The sequence below is a fragment of the Prionailurus bengalensis genome, chromosome D3, assembly GCF_016509475.1.
Source record: "Prionailurus bengalensis isolate Pbe53 chromosome D3, Fcat_Pben_1.1_paternal_pri, whole genome shotgun sequence".
Classification (NCBI taxonomy): Eukaryota; Metazoa; Chordata; class Mammalia; order Carnivora; family Felidae; genus Prionailurus; species Prionailurus bengalensis.
Genome location: NC_057356.1, coordinates 28,102,287 through 28,125,386, shown reverse-complemented (window position 1 = coordinate 28,125,386; position 23,100 = coordinate 28,102,287). Strand labels below are relative to the sequence as shown.

Below are 23,100 nucleotides of genomic sequence, written 5' to 3'. Positions count from 1 at the left end.
GAGTCGGAGTGAGTCCTTTTTCCTCGAGGTCCTACTTCCCAGACCCAGCACCCAAATGCACTCTGGCGATGCTTCTTTGGTCTGAGCCCTGGCCAGAAGCACTTTTACTTGGCAGCCAAGCCCCGTGCTTCCCGCGTGCCATTAAGAGCCACTGGTGATGTTGAAGGGCCCTCCTTTTTCCTGCAAAAGCTGCCCAGGCTCGGCAGCTCCATCCCCTGCTGCTTTTCAATCTGGAGAAGACCCTGATGGTGGTTCCCGTCAGGTTCCTCGTGGGCGTGGGCATGGGCGTTGCTTTAAAGAGCCTTTGGAACGGGGAAGGGGCAAGCACCAACTCAGCATGACACATCCTGCTAGGGAACACAGGCCTTGCCTCATGCATGCATTATTAAGGCTGGCTCTAGCTGGTCACAGACCTTAGACACTTGGCCTCATCCAGTGGAGGGAGTTTGGAGGCCTCCTGGTGTATGGTGGCTGGCCTGTCTCCCACAGACTGGAACCCCCTCCTGAGGGCAATGCATGGCTCTGGCTTGCCGTGGTGTGCCAGGAATACCCGGTGGGGACTGGCCACCTGGGAGCAGACCTCTCTGCTCCAAGGAAGAAGAGCCCTGTCCTCACCCTGGAGGAGTAAGCAGATGCTGCACTCAGGCATCAGAGATGACAGCTCCTTTAACCCCTTACCCATGCCCTCTTGACTCCCACCCCAGTGGTATGCCCAGGGTAGGCAACGGATCCTCCACAGATTGCAGCCAGAACAACAGGTGGGGAGGAGAGCCTGAGTCCTGCCCAACGTGGCCAGTCACCAGAGACCTTGGAAACCAGGTGACTGATGCCCACTCTGAGGACTCTGATGTCTGCCTTCTTACCTCGGTGTGATAGGCAGCGTACTTGCACCACTGACCTGCCACACCTTCCCTGGGTGGTGCCAAGGCCCTGTGTCCAGCATGATTGGGGCAGGGTGCCATGGACCGGGAAAGTGCCAAGGCCACTGAGGGACATGGCCTGCATGGCTGGGTGGCAGGGTCCGGGGTCCTCCCTGCATCCTGTTTATTCTGGGAGAATTTCCTGATCTGTCTTGGCCTGAGCTGGGGTATAGCGAGGATCTGGAGCTGGCCTTTGGAACCCTCGGCCTTCTCTGGCAGGAGAGGCAGGTCACAGGGAAAGGGCTGGACGCTTCCTGCTCCAGCTTGCCAGTGCTCCAGCCCCATACTCTGCCTTTCACAAGCACATGTCCCCATGGGATCTTACAGTGCATGAATGCTCTGGGAGAGTCTCCATGTCGGCGCATTTCATATCTATATCTTAGGCTTCTCACGAGATCGCAGAGCTGCCACAACAGAGAGCCTCAGAGGTGCTAAGACACCTTGGAGGAGGTCTTATCCAGTCTCCTGATGACCCCCGAATGCATACCTTTGGAGGGCCTCTGGGGGCCACACAGTCAGGCAGCCCTTCTGTACTGAGTCACACTGCACTCTGGATTCCTGTCACTGTTGCTCCTGCCCTGAGCTGCTCTCTGCAGCCTCTCCCAGAATACTTCAGGGGACTGTGTGTCATCAGATGTGGCTGGAGGCCCACACCACCCCCCACTGACCCTTGCCAGGGAGAAAGCCCATCGCCCGCTGCTCTGGGTCCCCAGGTCCCCACGCTGGTTCACTGCCTCAGAGCACAGGTGCCCTTTGTAGCCCTCCTCCAGCTGCCCAGTGAATGGGGAACTCGGTGTGGACCATGGCTCTGCCCCACTTGGAACCCTGCTCTGTCCCCTGCAACACACAGGCCGCTTTAACGGGGCTGGGTAGCACCCTCCTGACAGGAGCAGCTGCTGTGGACTCTGTGCTCTGATTGGTGAAGACGACGGGGGTGTGTCGTGACCCCCTTACATTTTTCTAACAAGAAGATCAAGAAAAGCCTTCTCCAACAGCTCCTTGATGCATACGCATTTCCCTGTGAGACAGCCACCCCCAGAGCTCCCCGGCTCACAAACCCCACTCAGGCAGGCAAGAAGGGCTGGGGACAATGCATGAGACTCTGAAGTCTGGGCCCTCCCACCCCCAGGTCAGTCGGGCAGGGGAGAGCCGTCCAAGCAGCAGACACATGGAGGTACCAAGCTGCAGGATGCACTCACAACAGCAGGGCAGCCCTCCTGACTGGGAGCCCCAGGGGCCAGGGATGGTTTCTGGTCTTCTCATGGGTATGGCTAAGCCAGAGTAACCGGACTCAGAGTTACTCAGAGTAACCGGAGTCAGGAGGGTGCCAGGTCACTGAGTTGATGGAGTTCAGGGTCAGGCGGGGCTGGCTGATCAGGGCAGGCTCCTGGCCTGGCTGAGGACAGTTCACACATCTTTGCTAGAATGAGGCCTGGGCCAGGAGGTCCTGGGTTCAGCTGTTTGGTCTCACTATGCTGTGAACCTCTGCTTCTGATCTGTGTGTGGCCACGACACCCATCTCCAGCAAGCATTAGGGCTGCCCCGGGAGTGCCATGTAGGTAGGTGGAGGGTGACAGAGTGGGAGTAGGGAGAATGAACTCACCTTCCAGCAGACCAGGGAACTATCCTCTGAGACCAGGGAAGTTGAGATTGCTGGCAGGAGAGGAGGAACCACTTGACCCCATCCAAGGCCCTGTCCATGGCCCCAGCATTGCATACTAAGGAGCAGGCGTTTCAGAAAGGGGACACAGGACGTTGGGGTATAGTCCCCTGAGCCAGAAGCTGGTAGATGCTGCACATAAGTGTCCAGAACAGTGTGGCAGGAAGGAAAGGAGTGGGCAGGGCTGGATGTGGAAGCTGGCAGGGCAGGCGGGGGAAGGGGCAGCATCGAGGTGGAGTACTTACATTGAAGGAGCCCTGAGCAGAGCACCGTCCACTGGCCAGCCCAGTGGGTCCTTTTCTCAGTTCTTACTTAACTTGATTTTGGCCTGCTCTGCACACTGGTCCCACGCCCAGTGACAAATTCCTTGGGAGTGACTTGGAAGACCCAAGCCTCACCCTAGGGCCTGTCGGAGTGCACTCTGTGAATCACAACCTCGAGCCTTACTTAGGTCCCTCCCAACATTCCCCCCAGGGAGGGCCCAACAAGCTGCCAGGGATGCGGAAAAGGGTCGCCCCTGCCACCACGGCTTCTCCAGGGTTGGTCAGAGCAGGAAGGGGTATCCCAGAGCCCCTGTTCTTGGACGCCTGAAGACCCAAAGAGAATGTCCGGTCTGTCTCGTTCTTTCCTTTTTTTTTCCCCCCCCAATATATGAAGTTTATTGTCAAATTGGTTTCCATACAACACCCAGTGCTCATCCCAAAAGGTGCCCTCCTCAATACCCATCACCCACCCTCCCCTCCCTCCCACCCCCATCAACCCTCAGTTTGTTCTCAGTTTTTAAGAGTCTCTTATGTTTGGCTCTCTCCCACTCTAACCTCTTTTTTTTTTTCCTTCCCCTCCCCCATGGGTTTCTGTTAAGTTTCTCAGGGTCCACATAAGAGTGAAACCATATGGTATCTGTCTTTCTCTGTATGGCTTATTTCACTTAGCATCACACTCTCCAGTTCCATCCACGTTGCTACAAAAGGCCATATTTCATTCTTTCTCATTGCCACGTAGTATTCCATTGTGTATATAAACCACAATTTCTTCATCCATTCATCAGTTGATGGACATTTAGGCTCTTTACACAATTTGGCTATTGTTGAGAGTGCTGCTATAAACATTGGGGTACAAGTGCCCCTATGCATCAGCACTCCTGTATCCCTTGGGTAAATTCCTAGCAGTGCTATTGCTGGGTCATAGGGTAGGTCTATTTTTAATTTTCTGAGGAACCTCCACACTGCTTTCCAGAGCGGCTGCACCAATTTGCATTCCCACCAACAGTGCAAGAGGGTTCCTGTTTCTCCACATCCTCTCCAGCATCTATAGTCTCCTGATTTGTTCATTTTGGCCACTCTGACTGGCTTGAGGTGATATCTGAGTGTGGTTTTGATTTGTATTTCCCTGATAAGGAGCGACGTTGAACATCTTTTCATGTGCCTGTTGGCCATCCGGATGTCTTCTTGAGAGAAGTGTCTATTCATGTTTTCTGCCCAATTCTTCACTGGGTTATTTGTTTTTCGGATGTGGATTTTGGTGAGCTCTTTATAGATTTTGGATACGAGCCCTTTGTCCTGTATGTCATTTGCAAATATCTTTTCCCATTCCGTTAGTTGCCTTTTCGTTTTTTTTTTTTTTTTTTAATTTTTTTTTTCAACGTTTTTTATTTATTTTTGGGACAGAGAGAGACAGAGCATGAATGGGGGAGGGGCAGAGAGAGAGGGAGACACAGAATCGGAAACAGGCTCCAGGCTCTGAGCCATCAGCCCAGAGCCTGACGCGGGGCTTGAACTCACGGACCGCGAGATCGTGACCTGGCTGAAGTCGGACGCTTAACCGACTGCGCCACCCAGGCGCCCCAGTTGCCTTTTCGTTTTGTTGGTTGTTTCCTTTGCTGTGCAGAAGCTTTTTATCTTCATAAGGTCCCAGTAATTCATTTTTGCTTTTAATTCCCTTGCCTTTGGGGATGTGTCAAGTAAGGGATTGCTATGGCTGAGGTCAGAGAGGTCTTTTCCTGCTTTCTCCTCTAGGGTTTGGATGGTTTCCTGTCTCACATTCAGGTCCTTTATCCATTTTGAGTTTATTTTTGAGAATGGTGTGAGAAAGTGGTCTAGTTTCAACCTTCTGCATGTTGCTGTCCAGTTCTCCCAACACCATTTGTTAAAGACACTGTCTTTTTTCCATTGGATGTTCTTTCCTGCTTTGTCAATGATTAGTTGGCCATACGTTTGTGGGTCTAGTTCTGGGGTTTCTATTCTATTCCGTTGGTCTGTGTGTCTGTTTTTGTCCCAATACCATGCTGTCTTGATGATGACAGCTTTGTAGTAGAGGCTAAAGTCTGGGATTGTGATGCCTCCTGCTTTGGTCTTCTTCTTCAAAATTCCTTTGGCTATTCGGGGCCTTTTGTGGTTCCATATGAATTTTAGGATTGCTTGTTCTAGTTTCGAGAAGAATGCTGGTGCAATTTTGATTGGGATTGCATTGAATGTGTAGATAGCTTTGGGTAGTATTGACATTTTGACAATATTTATTCTTCCAATCCATGAGCAGGGAATGTCTTTCCATTTCTTTATATCTTCTTCAATTACCTTCATAAGCTTTCTATAGTTTTCAGCATACAGATCTTTTACATCTTTGGTTAGATTTATTCCTAGGTATTTTATGCTTCTTGGTGCAATTGTGAATGGGATCAGTTTCTTTATTTGTCTTTCTGTTGCTTCATTGTTAGTGTATAAGAATGCAACTGATTTCTGTACATTGATTTTGTATCCTGCAACTTTGCTGAATTCATGTATCAGTTCTAGCAGACTTTTGGTGGAGTCTATCGGATTTTCCATGTATAATATCATGTCATCTGCAAAAAGTGAAAGCTTGACTTCATCTTTGCCAATTTTGATGCCTTTGATTTCCTTTTGTTGTCTGATTGCTGATGCTAGAACTTCCAACACTATGTTAAACAACAGCGGTGAGAGTGGGCATCCCTGTCGTGTTCCTGATCTCAGGGAAAAAGCTCTCAGTTTTTCCCCATTGAGGATGATGTTAGCTGTGGGCTTTTCATAAATGGCTTTTATGATCTTTAAGTATGTTCCTTCTATCCCGACTTTCTCAAGGGTTTTTATTAAGAAAGGGTGCTGGATTTTGTCAAAGGCCTTTTCTGCATCGATTGACAGGATCATATGGTTCTTCTCTTTTTTTTTATTAATGTGATGTATCACGTTGATTGATTTGCAAATGTTGAACCAGTCCCTGCATCCCAGGAATGAATCCCACTTGATCATGGTGAATAATTCTTTTTATATGCTGTTGAATTCGATTTGCTAGTATCTTATTGAGAATTTTTGCATCCATATTCATCAGGGATATTGGCCTGTAGTTCTCTTTTTTTACTGGGTCTCTGTCTGGTTTAGGAATCAAAGTAATACTGGCTTCATAGAATGAGTCTGGAAGTTTTCTTTCCCTTTCTATTTCTTGGAATAGCTTGAGAAGGATAGGTATTATCTCTGCTTTAAACGTCTGGTAGAACTCCCCTGGGAAGCCATCTGGTCCTGGACTCTTATTTGTTGGGAGATTTTTGATAACCGATTCAATTTCTTCGCTGGTTATGGGTCTGTTCAAGCTTTCTATTTCCTCCTGATTGAGTTTTGGAAGAGTGTGGGTGTTGAGGAATTTGTCCATTTCTTCCAGGTTGTCCAATTTGTTGGCATATAATTTTTCATAGTATTCCCTGATAATTGTTTGTATCTCTGAGGGATTGGTTGTAATAATTCCATTTTCATTCATGATTTTATCTATTTGGGTCATCTCCCTTTTCTTTTTGAGAAGCCTGGCTAGAGGTTTGTCAATTTTGTTTATTTTTTCAAAAAACCAACTCTTGGTTTCGTTGATCTGCTTTACCGTTTTTTTAGATTCTATATTGTTTATTTCTGCTCTGATCTTTATTATTTCTCTTCTTCTGCTGGGTTTAGGCTACCTTTGCTGTTCTGCTTCTATTTCCTTTAGGTGTGCTGTTAGCTTTTGTATTTGGGATTTTTCTTTTTTCTTGAGATAGGCCTGGATTGCGATGTATTTTCCTCTCAGGACTGCCTTCGCTGCATCCCAAAGCATCTGGATTGTTGTATTTTCATTTTCGTTTGTTTCCATATATTTTTTAAATTTCTTCTCTAATTGCCTGGTTGACCCACTCATTCTTTAGTAGGGTGTTCTTTAACCTCCATGCTTTTGGAGGTTTTCCAGACTTTTTCCTGTGGTTGATTTCAAGCTTCATAGCATTGTGGTCTGAAAGTATGCATGGTATAATTTCAATTCTTGTAAACTTATGAAGGGCTGTTTTGTGACCTAGTATATGATCTATCTTGGAGAATGTTCCATGTGCACTCGAGAAGAAAGTATATTCTGTTGCTTTGGGATGCAGAGTTCTAAATATATCTGTCAAGTCCATCTGATCCAATGTATCATTCAGGGCCCTTGTTTCTTTATTGACCGTGTGTCTAGATGATCTATCCATTTCTGTAAGTGGAGTGTTAAAGTCCCCTGCAATTACCACATTCTTATCAATAAGGTTGCTTATGTTTATGAGTAATTGTTTTATATATTTGGGGGCTCCGGTATTCGGCGCATAGACATTTATAATTGTTAGCTCTTCCTGATGGATAGACCCTGTAATTATTATATAATGCCCTTCTTCATCTCTTCTTACAGCCTTTAATTTAAAGTCTAGTTTGTCTGATATAAGCATGGCTACTACAGCTTTCTTTTGGCTTCCAGTAGCATGATAAATAGTTCTCCATCCCCTCACTCTCAATCTAAAGGTGTCCTCAGGTCTAAAATGAGTCTCTTGTAGACAGCAAATAGATGGGTCTTGTTTTTTTTTTTTTTAATTTTTTTTTTAATTTTTTTTTCAACGTTTATTTATTTTTGGGACAGAGAGAGACAGAGCATGAACGGGGGAGGGGCAGAGAGAGAGGGAGACACAGAATCGGAAACAGGCTCCAGGCTCTGAGCCATCAGCCCAGAGCCCGACGCGGGGCTCGAACTCACGGACCGCGAGATCGTGACCTGGCTGAAATCGGACGCTTAACCGACTGCGCCACCCAGGCGCCCCGGGTCTTGTTTTTTTTATCCATTCTGATACCCTATGTCTTTTGGTTGGCGCATTTAATCCATTTACATTCAGTGTTATTATAGAAAGATACGGGTTTAGAGTCATTGTGATGTCTGTATGTTTTATGCTTGTAGTGATGTCTCTGGTACTTTGTCTTACAGGATCCCCCTTAGGATCTCTTGTAGGGCTGGTTTAGTGGTGACAAATTCCTTCAGTTTTTGTTTGTTTGGGAAGACCTTTATCTCTCCTTCTATCCTAAATGACAGACTTGCTGGATAAAGGATTCTCGGCTGCATATTTTTTCTGTTTAGCACACTGAAGATCTTGTGCCAATCCTTTCTGGCCTGCCAAGTTTCAAAAGAGAGATCAGTCACAAGTCTTATAGGTCTCCCTTTATATGTGAGGGCACGTTTACCCCTTGCTGCTTTCAGAATTTTCTCTTCATCCTTGTATTTTGCCAGTTTCACTATGATATGTCGTGCAGAAGATCGATTCAAGTTACGTCCGAAGGGAGTTCTCTGTGCCTTTTGGATTTCAATGCCTTTTTCCTTCCCCAGTTCAGGGAAGTTCTCAGCTATGATTTCTTCAAGTACCCCTTCAGCACCTTTCCCTCTCTCTTCCTCCTCTGGGATACCAATTATGCGTATATTATTTCTTTTTAGTGTATCACTTAGTTCTCTAATTTTCCCCTCATACTCCTGGATTTTTTTATCTCTCTTTTTCTCAGCTTCCTCTTTTTCCGTAACTTTATCTTCTAGTTCACCTATTCTCTCCTCTGCCTCTTCAATCCGAGCCGTGGTGGTTTCCATTTTGTTTTGCATTTCGTTTAAAGCGTTTTTCAGCTCCTCGTGACTGTTCCTTAGTCCCTTGATCTCTGTAGCAAGAGATTCTCTGCTGTCCTCTATACTGTTTTCAAGCCCAGCGATTAATTTTATGACTATTATTCTAAATTCACTTTCTGTTATATTATTTAAATCCTTTTTGATCAGTTCATTAGCTGTTGTTATTTCCTGGAGATTCTTCTGAGGGCAATTCTTCCGCTTGGTCATTTTGGATAGTCCCTGGCGTGGTGAGGACCTGCAGGGCACTTCCCCTGTGCTGTGGTGTATAACTGGAGTTGGTGGGTGGGGCCGCAGTCCGACCTGATGTCTGCCCCCAGCCCACTGCTGGGGCCACAGTCAGACTGGTGTGTGCCTTCTCTTCCCCTCTCCTAGGGGCGGGATTCACTGTGGGGTGGCGTGGCCCGTCTGGGCTACTTGCACACTGCCAGGCTTGTGGTGCTGGGGATCTGGTGTATTAGCTGGGGTGGGTAGGCAAGGTGCATGGGGGCAGGAGGGGCAGGCTTAGCTCGCTTCTTAGATGATCCACTTCAGGAGGGGCCCTGTGGCAGCGGGAGGGAGTCAGATCCGCTGCCGGAGGTTTGGCTCGGCAGAAGCGCAGAGTTGGGTGTTTGCGCGGAGCGAGCAAGTTCCCTGGTAGGAACTGGTTCTCTTTGGGATTTTGGCTGGGGGATGGGCAGGGGAGATGGCGCTGGCGAGCGCCTTTGTTCCCCACCAAACTGAGCTCTGTTGTCAGGGGGCTCAGCAGCTCTCCCTCCCCTTGTCCTCCAGCCTTCCCGCTTTCCGAGCAGAGCTGTTAAGTTATGACCTCCCAGACGCTGAGTCGTGCTTGCTGTCGGAACACACTCCATCCGGCCCCTCCGCTTTTGCAAGCCAGACTCGGGGGCTCTGCTTGGCCGGTGAGCCGCCCCTCCGCCCCTGCTCCCTCCCGCCGGTCCGTGGAGCGCGCACCGCCTCGCCGCCCTTCCTACCCTCTTCCGTGGGCCTCTCGTCTGCGTTTGGCTCCGGCGACTCCGTTCTGCTAATCCTCTGGCGTTTTTCTGGGTTATTTAGGCAGGTGTAGGTGGAATCTAAGTGATCAGCAGGACGCGCGGTGAGCCCAGCATCCTCCTACGCCGCCATCTTCCCGGGAGCCCTGTCTCGTTCTTTCCTAACCCTCAAGCCACCAGCTTCCAGAGGGCTCAGACCAAGTTTACATCACTGTCCCTAGCCACTCGGAGTTTGTGGCCCCATGTGCTACCCTGATGTAGGAAGGCAAGCGAGATTTCCATTTCACCTTAAGAAGCCAAGTGGGGGGCGCCTGGGTGGCGCAGTCGGTTAAGCGTCCGACTTCAGCCAGGTCACGATCTTGCGGTCCGTGAGTTCAAGCCCCGCATCGGGCTCTGGGCTGATGGCTCAGAGCCTGGAGCCTGTTTCCGATTCTGTGTCTCCCTCTCTCTCTGCCCTTCCCCCGTTCATGCTCTGTCTCTCTCTGTCCCAAAAATAAATAAACGTTGAAAAAAAAAATTAAAAAAAAAAAAAAAAAAAAGAAGCCAAGTGGATTTAATGTGTTTTGAGCTAACGTAAGGTCCTTTGTAGTGCCTCTGTTCAGATAAAGGGACATGTGTTTCTCCTTTCTTCGTGGTGACCCTTTTCTCAGGGACGTAGTCTCACCTCCATTGGGCAGGCATGACCCTGTAGATCCCTTCCCTCCAATACCCCTGTGAGGGGATACTAGGGGTCTAATGCATTGTACCCAGCTTGCCCTCTGCCCTTGTCCTCAGATGAATTGAACATTCTCGAGCTTTGTCATTGGTGGCCCCTGTTCCACCTGACATCTGTGTGTAACCTGGAACAAACCTCAACCCTGGCACCTGCCTCACTTGCCACCCATTTGTCCCTTTGTCACTATCATGGTGGTTTACTGTGAGGCCATCTTCGGTCTCCCGTGGCCATGCTGATGCCCACGTGTCCGTGTCCGGGGAGGGAGACACAGCATGGGCTGAACGCAGCCTTTTGAGAATTTCTTAACTAAAAGAGGTTTTGTTGCCTTTTTTTTTTTTTTCTGGAAAGCATCAAGCTATTTGTAGCCCAAGTTGGTTGAACAGATTTTTCTGGGTGTAACTTATGTTTTCACTCATTAACTTCTTTTCCTTGTGAATTAAAAAGTAGCATTTTTTTTCACCCAGGGGTGTCTTATTTACTCCCCTTTGTACCAGAGCCAACGCTTTCTCTGCCTGCTGAGGAAGCAGACTCAGAGCCCAGTCAGGGAGGCCATAGCCCCTTACCCAGGTTAACGCCGTGTGTGTCCGGACCAGGCCCTGCTGCTCCCACCCCTTCCCAATGTCACCCATCCCCCTCAGGGTTTGCACATGTTTAATAAAACAGGAGCAGTGTGACAGTTTGGCTCAGGCCACCCCATCGACAGTATCTAGGCTGGAGGAAGGAAAGGCCTTACGTTGACACATCTAGGAGAACTGGAGGCACATCCCATGAATCTGCTGGCCAGTACAAGCACCTCACAGTCCTACTTCCAAAATGTCCCCGGGCAGATATTCTGCATGTCAATCAATGCATGCTGCTACCCCAAGGGTCTCTCAGCTAGGCAGTGTGTCTGTGGTGGGATTCAGGGCTATCCCCTGGACTCGGTCCAGGTGACCACAGCCCCAAGGCAAGGAGGAGACCCCTCTCTTCCCCCTTCCAGGCCAGCAGCCTCAGGACACCCTACGGCATTTCACAGAAGGCATTGACTCAGGCCTGCCCTTGATACCTTCTCCTTCCAGGGAGTGGCTCCGGTCTTCTTTCCATTGGCTCCACACCGATCCACGACTCCACTCCAGACCCAAATCCAACAGCATTTCTGTATGTAATCTTTTGGAATGTACTTACTTCAATTAAAAAAAGACATATTAGGGGCATCTGGGTGGCTCAAGTCAGTTAAGCGTCTGACTTCAGCTCAGGTCATGATCTCATAGTTCGTGGGTTCGAGCCCCGCATCAGGCTCCATAATGACAGCTTGGAGTCTGGAGCCTGCTTTGGATTCTATGTCTCCCTCTCTGTCTGCTCCTCCCCCACTTGTGCTCTGCTCTCAAAAAATAAACATTACAAAAAAAGACATGTTTATGTGATACACCTTGTTCTTTTTGTCTCCCATCTCCAGAATTGTTTTAAAGCCTATGATTCTTGTACAGGTGCACCTCCCACCCTCTGCCTGAGCTATGCCCTTGACCTGCAGCCAACTCCCCTCAAGACCTGACCCAGGGCTGCCCGGAGCCCCCCTCCCCGCTGAGCCCAGAGAGAGCCCTTTGCAAAGACATGTCTGCCTCATCGAGGATAGGTTCCTGTCTCCTCCTTTGTCCCCACAAGCAAAGGCTTGCATGGGTCAATTCATACTAAAGGTCCAAGTGCCAGTTTTCACTGACCAGTTCAACCATTTTGCAAAGCTTCAGGCCCCCTCAGACGGGGTTTCCACCAAGCCTGTCGGAGCTGAGGAAGATTCAGAAGTCCTGCCTATCACTTCAAGTGTTCCCTCCCTGCTGCATTCCTTTATCCCCAATTCCAAATTCCCCCAAAGCTCTGAAACCTAAAGTGTTCGAAACTCTGTAACAAAGGCAGCCCTGGGCTGATGTGTAACCATGTGTTATGGCCTTTATTAATTCCAGTTCATGTGAATAGTCGCACCTCACTACCGACACCTTTTTTAAATGTTTGTTTGTTTGTTTGTTTATGTATTTATTTTAAGAGAGAGAGATTGTGAGCGGGAGACGGGCAGAGAGAGAGGGGGAGAGTGAGAATCCCACGCAGGCTCCATGCTGTCAGCACAGAGCCCAAACCCGTGAGATCACAACCTGAGCCAAAATCAAGAGTTGGACGCTTAACCGACTGGGCCACCTGGACACCCCTCATTTCACTACAAACATCTTTAAAAGTTTTTTTTTTTAATGTTTATTTATTTTCGAGAGAGACGGAGACAGAATACAAGTGGGGGAGGGGTAGAGAGTGAGGGAGACACAGAATCCAAAGCAGGCTCTGGGCTCTGAGCTGTTAGCACAGAGCCCAGCACGGGGTTCGAACTCACAGACCAAGAGATCATGACCTGAGCTGCAGTCGGACGCTTAACCTACTGAGCTACGCTGGTACCCCTCCACTACAAACATCTTAATGTGTTTGGTTACCAGCAGCTGCAGCCGGCTCCAATGAGGTATCATGTACTGTATGAGATATATGACAAATTCTGAATTCCAAACACATCTGGCCCTGAGGCTTTGGATGAGGGGTCTGAGCGGTGGAGTGTCCCCACACTGGTCACAGCTCTGGACTACGTGGAGGTCCCAGTGGAGGGGGAAATGGGTGTTTGACACAGAATTTTGCAGAGCAATGCTGCTGCTTACATGGCTTTTTCATTTTCTGAGCAAACAACTCTGTGCTAGGTGCTGGTGATTCAGAGATGGAGGAGGACCCAGGGGCACACAAGGGGCTAGGGAGAAAGGAGCGCTTCCTGAGTGTGGAAGGTACAGCAGGCCATTTCCTCCTAAGGGGGCTGTCATTGGGGGAGCTGGTGACCACAGGTCTGCCTGTCCTTTCTGTGGGACCAAAGACTCCAGATATGACATCTGAGAGCACTCCAGGGAAGCCAAAGGTACTTGGGAGTGTGATAGTGACGGAAGACAGGAGGCACTCATGCTTGAGAATCTTGCCAATCACTGAAGGTCTGGGGCCTCAGTTTCCCCATCTGTAAATGGGGTGCAGGCCCTGGCCCTGCCTTCAGTGCCACTGACTGGCCTCTAGCACAGGAGGCCGAGATCTCCCTGCCCCCCTTCTCAGGGTGGTAGCAGTTCTGGCTGCCATCTGCAGAGCAGAGGGTGTACAGCTGGGGTGGGGAGTGGGGGAGCAGGCAGGCTTGAGGTCGGTCCGTCCTGTCCCAGATGTCAGCTCGGTTACTCTTTAGAAATAATCCCAGAAAATAAGCCAGAAAAAGAGAAGAGGGACAACTGCCCAGGGGCTTGGACTTTGCAGCTTGCCTAGGTGTCTCCTCCCAGAGCAGATGTGCACAGCACTGAACAGGCTGCAGGAGGGAAGCTGGGGCACCGGCCCTGCACCGGGCATCCGGCCTTCCTTGGGGTGACCATCACCTCTCCTGCTGTGGCCAGGAGCAGGACTCCACAGGCCAGCACCTCCATCGTCCATGGTGAGGTGAGGAGCGGCTGGCAGGAGGCCACCAGTCCCTGGGGGCAAGGTCTTACGGAAGAGCCACACGTTGGGAAGGTCAGAGGCTGAGGCACCGACTGGGGTCCCTCGAGAGCGAGAGCTAGGCAGGCAGAGTCCAGGCCTGGGCATGGGAGACGCGAGGTGTGGCGGGAGTCGGGCAGCCGCCTTGCCGTGGGCTGGGGCATCGTGGGCGTCGCCGGGTTCCCGGGGCGCTGGCCTGCGGCTGTGAGCGAGGGCGTCGCCGGGAGGCGGCGGGCGCGGGGCCGTTGGGGGGCGCCTGGGTCCCCGTCCCCGCCGGCCGCGCCGGGTCGTGCGTGGGCGCGGCGGGCGCCGATTGGCTGGCGGGCGCGCGGGCGGGACGGGCGGCGGCGGCGCGGAGGGGCCGGTCACCCCGCAGCCTGGCCTCGGCCTCCGCCGCTCGTCGCCGCGCCCCGCCCGCGCGCCCGCCGCCGCCCGTCCCCCCCGCCGGCGGCCACCATGAGCACAGGCCTGCGGTACAAGAGCAAGCTGGCGACCCCAGGTGAGCCCGGCGCCTGCCCGCGCGCCCGCGCGCGCCTTTGTCCCCGCCGCCCGCCCGCCTCTCACCGTGTCTTTCCGTCTCTTCCCCGACCGCCGGCCCAGACCCGGACCCCGACCCGACCCCGACCCCGCAGAGGACAAGCAGGTACGTGCGCGCCGCCGCTCCCCCCGCGGCCGGCTGTCACCCATTGTGCCACCAACGCCGCCGGCGCCCAGGCGCGACCCCGCCCCCGCCGGCCGTCATCCCGCCCTGTCGCGATAACCGATTGTCAGCTGGGGCAGTGCCGCCGCGCCAGGGGCTACAGAGGGGAGGAGTGGGCACTGGGCCCCTGGGGGCCTGACCCCTGACCCTTACAGCAGGGGTGCCCCTCCCAGGATGGGGGGATGGGCCGGGTGTCTCCCAATGGTCCAGTGCCAGTGTATTCTCCCTGAACTGGCCTTAGGCCTCGTGTTGGGGGTCCTGAGTGAGGCCACCCTCACCGCAGGCCACAGGCTAGGGGAGGGGTCTGTATCCACCAGCCAGCACCTAGACCCTAAGCAGCCCCACCCCACTCCTGTGCATCTTATGTCTCTTCTCCCCACACACCAATTTGAGTGGGCTGATCTGTGGCCAGACCTCTTCCCCAGACTGGGAGCCTCTAAGGCCTGGTCTGAGTCATCCCTGTGCCCAGAATGGGTCTTCCAACCTAGTGGGTACAAATAGGCTTGTGGCCTCCCACAGGGGCTGGCCTGGCCCCCACTCAGGGAATGCAGGACATGACAGGAGGCTGACCTGGGCACCCACTGTGAAACCCAGCTGAGGCTGGGGTTAAACAGAGCTGGAAGATCCTGAGAGTGGGGTGGGGATGGGTAACCAGATGGGCAGGGGGCTCTGGGGCCCTGCTGGAGGCCTTTCTGGCTTGAGCTCAGTCATGTTGGGGGATTTTCTTGGCCTAACTCTGGCACCAAGGTGGCCTTGGCACTCCTCGTCAGAGATAGGAATTCACACAGTGGGTAGATGCTGGGTAGAACCCCGAAGTCCTGGCCCAGGGTGCGGCCCAGCAGGTGGGGTGGAGGCTGGGAGTCACTGGCTGCCAGGTGCCAGTCTCCTGGCAGGGACACGCCCCACCCTGGGACAGGTGAGGCTCTTGGGGAGGGGCCCCTCAACCTCAACCTGCTGGCAAGGGCCTCTCCAGGGAGCCCGGGCCAGGAGCTGTCTTCCTATCAAGGCAGGTCAGACAATGCCTGAGACGCAGGGACACATGCTGCCAGGCTATTGTTTGAAGGAGAGAGAGAGAAGGCCCGGGAGACCAGCCCCCACAGCTTCTCCTGGGCCTTGGAGTTACTGGGCCAGGCAGCTGCTGCCTAGCACCAACAGGGACTCCCTCCTGCTGAGGTGTGAGCCCCGTCAGGCCTGTGTCTGCCCATCCTTCAAGGTCAGTTAGGAGCCAGCCTCACCTGTCCCCTACCCCTCAGACCAGAGGGAGAGGGCACCATGCAGGTGGAGGGGGAGCCCTAGGAACAAAGCCAAGGAGCCAGGTCTTTGGGACAGGCTCCCCGAGGATCCGGGGCGGGGGGGGGGGGGAGCTGGAAGATATGGTAGTTTCACCGTTAATATTGTTTGGTGTTGGTGAGCTATCCACACTATGAAAGAGGGTGGGGGGTGCTCTGGTGGCCCTCCATGCCCCCATCCTCTGGCCCCCACCTCGTCTCAGGCAGTGATAGGGGCTCTATTGGCTCTGGTGGCTGCTTCCAGAGCTGACTCCAGTGATTCTAAGAACGGAAATGCCTCTGGGGCGCCTGGGTGGCGCAGTCGGTTAAGCGTCCGACTTCAGCCAGGTCATGATCTCGCGGCCCGTGGGTTCGAGCCCCGCGTCAGGCTCTGGGCTGATGGCTCAGAGCCTGGAGCCTGTTTCCGATTCTGTGTCTCCCTCTCTCTCTGCCCCTCCCCCGTTCATGCTCTGTCTCTCTCTGTCCCAAAAATAAATAAAAACGTTGAAAAAAAAAAGTTTAAAAAAAAAGAATGGAAATGCCTCGAGAGTCTCAGGCACCGGAGGAGGTGGGCACAGCTGTGTCTACAGCTCAGGAAGCCCTGAGAAATATTTGTTGTACTTCATGGGCAGAGAGAGGGGGTGGCAGGGCCCCTTCCCTGGAGCTCCCCCAGGGAATCCACAGGCCCTGTCTGGGTGAGTTTGGGTGCAGGGGCAGGAGCTGGGAGTGAGACCCTTTCCCTCCTGACATGTCACCCTCCTGACTCTTGCCCTTCTGACCTGGGCCTCCCCAGAGGCTGTGCCTTATCAGTGGAGAAACTGAGGCAGTCTGAGAGTGACAAGCTCCATTAGACACCCAGCTGTGAAGTGCTAAGGCGTAGACCCAGGTGTGTCTGTCTTGGAGATGCCCTGAGCCTGAGATGCCAGCCTGTCTGGCAGGGGGGCTAGGCTGAGGGGCTGTGTCTCTAGTGGACCTACAGGTGGAGATTGGGTGGGACTTGGCCCAGACACTTCCTACAGGTCCACATGGCAGAGGGCTGGGCCAGTGTGGAGGCTTTCTCAGGGCAAGGACTGAGGGCCCAGCTGGGAGAGCTGAGGGAGGTGCCCTGTGGCTTCCCCCTGCTCTCCTCTGGATGAAAGACTCTCCTGTTCCCAGCTGTGGGCCCACCCCTCCTCCCCAGGTGCCAGGGGCCTCCAGGCCCCACAGCAGCATCATGAGCCTGGACAAATGGACAGAGGCCCCTCAACCAGGGGAGCCAAGAAGGGAGAACCAAGGTGGGGAAGAGCTGGGGGGCCGCCTATCCCCACTGATACACAGTCCAAGAAGTATGTCTGTTCTTGTTGCAGCTCCTTTCCAAGCCTCCCTCCTGCCTGGCTGGCTGGTTCCGATTCTGGTAGGGTCCTGGAGAGAGGGGTGAGGAAGGGTTTGGTGCCCAGGAGAGGCCTGTGGCCCCTCGGGTGGTCACAGGGGGTGAGAGCTATACCGGCTTGAGCTTTCCAGCCCTCGTGGGTCCGTCTTGTGGATCAGAGCAGGCGAGGAGGCTGACAGGGAGACAAATGATGGGGAGGGGGTAAGTTCACTCTACACACCATCCCCCCACTTTGGCTGGCAGAAGTGGTCTGGGGGCAGCTGTGGCCAGTGCTGGCTGGCTGCAACTTCCAAGTTTCCCGGAGGTAGGGTGGGTAGGCCTCTGGTGCTCTAACTGAGCACTTGAGCCCCTTCAACCCCGGGCGAAGGGGAGGTGGGTCCAGGCTGGGGAGGTGGGCTCTGCCCCCTCCCAGTTCCCACGTGTCTGGAAGGGCCACACCAGTCCAGAACACTCCTGCTCCCATCACACACATAACATACGAGGGGGGAGGGAGCGTACAAGGAGGGGTGTGGCCGTGGATAGTTAGGACTCCGCGACACCGCCGGGAGGTTTCCGGGCCAATTCTACGAGGAGAGAAGGAGGGAGAGGGGCCGCTTCCCGCGTGGGTGCGCATAGGTCCCGGGAGCGTTCTCCCGGCGCCCTCTGGCGGATGAAAGCCGCGCTGCACCTGGAGGGGGCGAGACGCGGGGCGGCCACAAACCCTGCCCCCTAGGGCCCTTAGGTGGGCCCTGGCTTCCCCACCCTCCCAGCCGGGTGGTCGAGACGCCCGGACAGAGGCCACCCGTCCGGCAGCGGGACTCCGCCTCCGTGCCTATGCGCGCCTATGCTGGGCCCTGCCCCCCGAAGCAGCTTTCCGGTGGCTCCGCCAGCGGCCCAATTTCCAAGAGACTGTTTCCCGGCGACCGTGCGGGTGGGGCGGTCTTTTTCCCCGCCCGCCCCGCCTGCCAGCGCCCGCGAGGCCCCGCCTCTGGTTCGGTGCGGGAGCCGGGCCTGCCTGTGGCTGAGACCGCGCGCGCGGCTCGGGGCGGGTCCGCATTGGCAGAGGCATGGCCCGCGTGGCCTCTGGGGTCAGCCACACCGCGGGTGGGCAACGTCCCTTCCCTGGGCCTCAATTCCCGCGTCTGTAAAACGGGGGCGAGAACAGAGCTTCAGGGCAGTACCGCCTGTAAGTCCCTCCTGAAAGCCCTGCCCCTGTGGGTCTGACCCGGTCTGGGGTCCAAACGCAGCGATGGACTCGCTGGCAGCGCCCCAGGACCGCCTGGTGGAGCAGCCGCTGTTGTCACAGCGGACCCGGGCCCAGAGGCGGCTCAAGGTGTGTGTGGAGAGGGGAGTGGAATGTGGGTCAGCGTGTGTGTGCCTGCCGGGTCCCGGTCCCAGGGCTCTGGGACGTGACAGGGACCGGCAGGGCCAGGGTCCACCTGACTGGGCGCTGGGACCCCGAGGGTGGGGGAGGCTTGGTGCCGCTGTCTATAAATAGCCCTTGCTCCCCTTGGTAGCAGCAGCCAGCCACCCCCGCGGCTGGATGGTGGAGGGTGGCCTCCCACCCCCTGGTACACTCAGGAGGGGTGAGTATTGAGGCCAGGAGGCTTCTCCCGCCTATGGAGGGCCTTGGATGTGTGTGAGGGGTCTGGGTCCTGGTGCCCTCTGCCCACCGCCCAAGGGAGGACCCAGCCTAGGACTACTGCAGCCAGGCATCCTAAACTCTACACACACAGACACATTCTCAGGTCCCTGCAAAGCCCCTCACTGAGGCGGGGGCAAGGATGCCTGTCACCCCCTTACCTGCCTTCCCAGCTCCAGGACTTTGCTCACAGGCCCTCACCCCATTTCTGCCATTGAAACTCCCCACACAGAGGACTCTGCCCTCTGCTGCCTCCATGTCTGAGCCGGGTAGGGAACAGGGCATCGGACTGCCCCAGGAATCCAAGCCTGCTCCTGACTTGCCCTGCCCCTGCCCCCCAGGATATCAACAAGCAGTACGTGGGCTTGGTCACACTGCCCAATCAGGTGCACCAGAAGTCTGTGAAGAAGGGCTTCGATTTCACTCTTATGGTGGCGGGTGAGTGGGCTGGACTCCCAGGTCGGGTGGCTTGGGCCATAGCCAGCTAGGCTTTGTCAGAGGGGTCCCAGACTTAACCTGACTCTTTCACTGTACCTGCTGGCAGGTGAGTCGGGCCTGGGGAAGTCCACGCTGGTCCACAGCCTCTTCCTGACCGACTTGTACAAGGACCGGAAGCTGCTCAGTGCCGAGGGTGAGTGGGCCCTATGCAGCCCTGGCATTGGTTCCCCATCCTCTGCTGTGTGACCCTTCAAAGGGGTCCCTTCTGGGTCCAGACCCTGCTCCTCTCTCCCCACAGCGTGGGTCTCTCCTGTTCAGGGTCCAGGAGGAGTGGCCCAGACCACAGTTAGACCATGAGGCCAGGGCTAAATGCTAGAATGGATGAGAACAAGGGTCCTGGCTGCCCAGTGGGGGTGGGGTCTGAGAGTTGGAGAGACCCCTGCAAACGATGCCCCGACACCCACAGAGCACATCAGCCAAACGGTAGAGATCCTGAAGCATACGGTGGACATTGAGGAGAAGGGGGTCAAGCTGAAGCTCACCATTGTAGACACACCGGGCTTCGGGGATGCTGTCAACAACTCTGAGTGGTGAGGAAAGCCTGGCTGGGGAACAGTCTGTGTCTAGGCTGATCCAGTGTCCCCTCTGGCCTCACCGACCCTCCTGCCTACCTGCAGCTGGAAGCCCATCACCGACTACGTGGACCAGCAGTTTGAGCAGTATTTTCGTGACGAGAGTGGCCTCAACCGCAAGAACATCCAAGACAACCGTGTGCACTGCTGCCTCTACTTCATCTCCCCTTTTGGACACGGGTGCGTGAATGTCCTGGGAACAGGCTCAGGGTAGGGGGTGGGACCCGCCTCCATGGTTCCCCATTGGCTGCACCTGTCACTGCTTATCTTCTGCCTGTGCCCTCACAACCATGCCCTCCCTGAGCCCATCCCACCCTCTCTCTGTGCCCCCACCACCCCCACCACCCCCACCATGCCCCTCTCCACCCCTGGATGCTCTCTGCAGGCTGCGGCCAGTGGATGTGGGTTTCATGAAGGCTCTGCATGAGAAGGTGAACATTGTGCCCCTCATCGCCAAAGCTGACTGTCTCGTCCCCAGCGAGATCCGGAAGCTGAAGGAGCGGGTGAGCCTGGCAACTGGGCCTGGGCTAAGTCTCCAGGACCCAGAACACCAAGTGTGCTGATCCTGGGTGCCAGCGCACCTGGCCCCGGGTCCCTGGCCAGCCTCAAATCTGACAGCCCTTGCCCTGCCACAGATCCGGGAGGAGATTGACAAGTTTGGGATCCACGTGTACCAGTTCCCTGAATGTGACTCTGACGAGGATGAGGACTTCAAGCAGCAGGATCGGGAACTGAAGGTGAGCGGCCTGGGGTGGCAGAGGAGGGAACTGGAGGTCAGTTTACATGGCATCAAGCATCCAGGTCCAACCCGGTGGGGGAAAGAGTCTTTTGTCTGGGCAGTAGAGCCCCTCCACCTGGGGTGAGGTGGGGGGGTGGGGGCGGGGTACAGTCACTCATGTCCCCACTGGCTTGTGCAGTTTGGGCCCCGTGTGGTTAGTGTGTCATGGAGCACTTGCCAGGACCCAAAGGCACAGTCCTGGCCAGGCCTCCACCCTGACCCTGCTCCTCAGTCTTCTTCCAATGGGTCACGAGCAGAAGGGTCTGGCCTGATGGCCATAAGCCTGTGTGTGCCCTGGCTCCCAGAATTCTGAGCTCCAGAGAGTGGTTGTTGCTTTGGGTGCCCCGGGATCTAGAGTGGCAATAACCAAGCCTAAGGCACGGGATAGGCAGCCACTGGGCCAAGAGCAGGGTGGAGCCCTTGGCCCCAGCCTAAGTCAGCATCAGTAACAGGAGGCAGGGGCTCAGCTCTGGGGAGGGAGGGATGGCGATGGTAGCTGAATGGAGCACTTCCTGATGGGGGATGGTGTCAGAAGGGGAGGATATGCCTGGCTGGGCACATACCCTGTGCCACGGGTATAAGCCATGCCAGCTCTGGCTTCAGAGAAGCCACAAGGGTTGGGCAACCCCAGGATCTCTTTGGGGAGGGGCTGTTGATAGTGTTACTGGAGGAGCGACCAGGTGCCGAGTGCCCATGTCCCTCTTCAGCCACTAAGCCCACACTCACACTAACTGGGCGCGAGCCCTTGTACCTGCCCTTCCCAGGAGAGTGCACCCTTCGCGGTTATCGGCAGCAACACAGTGGTGGAGGCCAAGGGGCAGCGGGTCCGGGGGCGACTGTACCCCTGGGGGATCGTGGAGGGTGAGTTCAGGCATGGGGTGCGACAGAGGGAGTGGGGTGGCTCCCCCGGGCCTGCACCCACCCAACACCCGCTCTTGCCCCACAGTGGAGAACCAGGCACACTGCGACTTTGTGAAGCTTCGCAACATGCTGATCCGCACACACATGCATGATCTGAAGGACGTGACATGCGACGTGCACTATGAGAACTATCGCGCGCACTGCATCCAGCAGATGACCAGGTGCGCAGCTCTGACCCGGACCTGGATCGTGCACCTCATGTTCCCAGCCAAGGCTCCCTAACAGAGGGCTGATCCTTGCTGCCTTCCCAGATCTGAACTTTGCCCCGACTCCCAAGTAGGCCCCCCACCCTGCACCTTGTCTTCCCAGAGCCGACCCAACAGTGTGGGAGCTCAGGAGGGCAGAGCCTCGGTAGTGTTGGGGGTCAGACAAACTGTGCTTCTTGTCCACCCCACAGCAAACTGACCCAGGACAGCCGCATGGAGAGCCCCATCCCCATCCTACCACTGCCTACCCCGGATGCTGAGACAGAAAAGCTCATCAGGATGAAGGATGAGGAGGTTAGTGGGGCCACAGGGGAGGAGAAGGGGTGGGGGTGGGGGTCCAGCCCCTCCTATCACGTTTGTCACTCTACCTTCTGCTATTCCCGTCTCACCTCCAGCTAAGGCGCATGCAGGAGATGCTGCAGAAGATGAAGTAGCAAGATGCAGGACCAGTGACCCCAACCCAGCCCCACATTGCCATGGATATACTGCCAGTTTCCAGGCTGGCCCTTCCCGTCCCTGGACCCCAACTGGCCTGGACTCCACCCTGGAATAAATCTGGATCTCCAACAGACCTGGGCACAACACCAGTCTTGGAATGGTCCAGACCAGGACTGTTCCCGACTATTCCCAACCTGACCCAGAGATGCAGGCTCATAGCCCCCAAACAACCCTAATTTATTCTCAGCACCAGTCCCTCCCCTTATTTGTATCTGCTTCCAAGGGGCCTGGACAGCAGCCCCCACAGCTGGCCCTTTTTGGCCTCGGGGGAACAGGAGCTAATTTGGGCCATGACTTTTGAGATCTACCCCTGCCCCAGAAGGTCATGAACTCCGACTCCAGGCCCTACTCAGGTAGGGGGGTAAAACAAGGCAGAATAGGGGAGCAGATCCTCGGCATCCCAGGTCTATTTCTCCACCCCAGTGCCACAGAGTGGACCTGGGAACCCTCATGTGCCCCCTCCCTCGGGCCACCCAGCTTACGCTGAGGCCTCACTTTGTGCCGAGGTGGGCCAGTCCTTCCCTACCTCCTCACCCCTCACTGGGTAGCTCAGTGGCAGGTTGGGCAACAGAAGCGCTTAGGATCCCTCCAGACCGAAGGAGAGCAGCTGGCTGCAGGCAAGGATCTCCCGGGGCTGGTGGGGCAGGGATGCCTGCAATTGCCCAAACTCCTCATCTAGGGCTGTGGCCTGGCCTGAGGGCTCCAGGAACAGTGGGTGCTGGGCAACCTGGGAACCCCCCACCCCTAGACTGCCATTCCCTGCCTGTGGCTGGAGGTCCTTTCTCCCCAGCAGCACTGTTGCCCTGGGTTGCCTAGTCCATTCCTCCCCCACCCCCAGCATGATACCTTCCCCCCCCAATCCCAGTCTCCAGTTTTGTTCAGTTGTGAATGCTGCATCCTGTCCTGGTGACAGGAGAACAATGTTGGTGAAGTCGCAGCGGTGATCCGTGCTCCCC

The 23,100-nt window shown here is 54.9% G+C and overlaps 1 protein-coding gene across 5 annotated transcripts; it reads left to right on the top strand.

Moving 5' to 3' along the window:
* Nucleotides 1-14,118: 14,118 nt before the first annotated feature.
* LOC122471029 (septin-5-like) lies at nt 14,119-23,081 on the top strand. 5 transcript variants are annotated; one of them, XM_043559399.1, is made up of 12 exons: nt 14,119-14,212; nt 14,346-14,356; nt 19,013-19,109; nt 19,216-19,302; nt 19,576-19,699; nt 19,787-19,921; nt 20,127-20,244; nt 20,377-20,478; nt 21,284-21,380; nt 21,466-21,601; nt 21,838-21,940; nt 22,042-23,081. In XM_043559399.1, the coding sequence occupies exons 1-12, from the start codon at nt 14,170-14,172 to the stop codon at nt 22,078-22,080; spliced, it is 1,092 nt and encodes a 363-aa protein (XP_043415334.1). In that variant the 5' UTR covers nt 14,119-14,169; the 3' UTR covers nt 22,081-23,081. The 5 variants fall into 5 exon arrangements, with proteins under 5 accessions (XP_043415334.1, XP_043415332.1, XP_043415330.1 ...); XM_043559395.1 differs by lacking the exons at nt 14,119-14,212; nt 14,346-14,356 and adding an exon at nt 15,324-15,626; XM_043559396.1 differs by lacking the exons at nt 14,119-14,212; nt 14,346-14,356 and adding an exon at nt 17,859-18,215.
* Nucleotides 23,082-23,100: the final 19 nt, after the last annotated feature.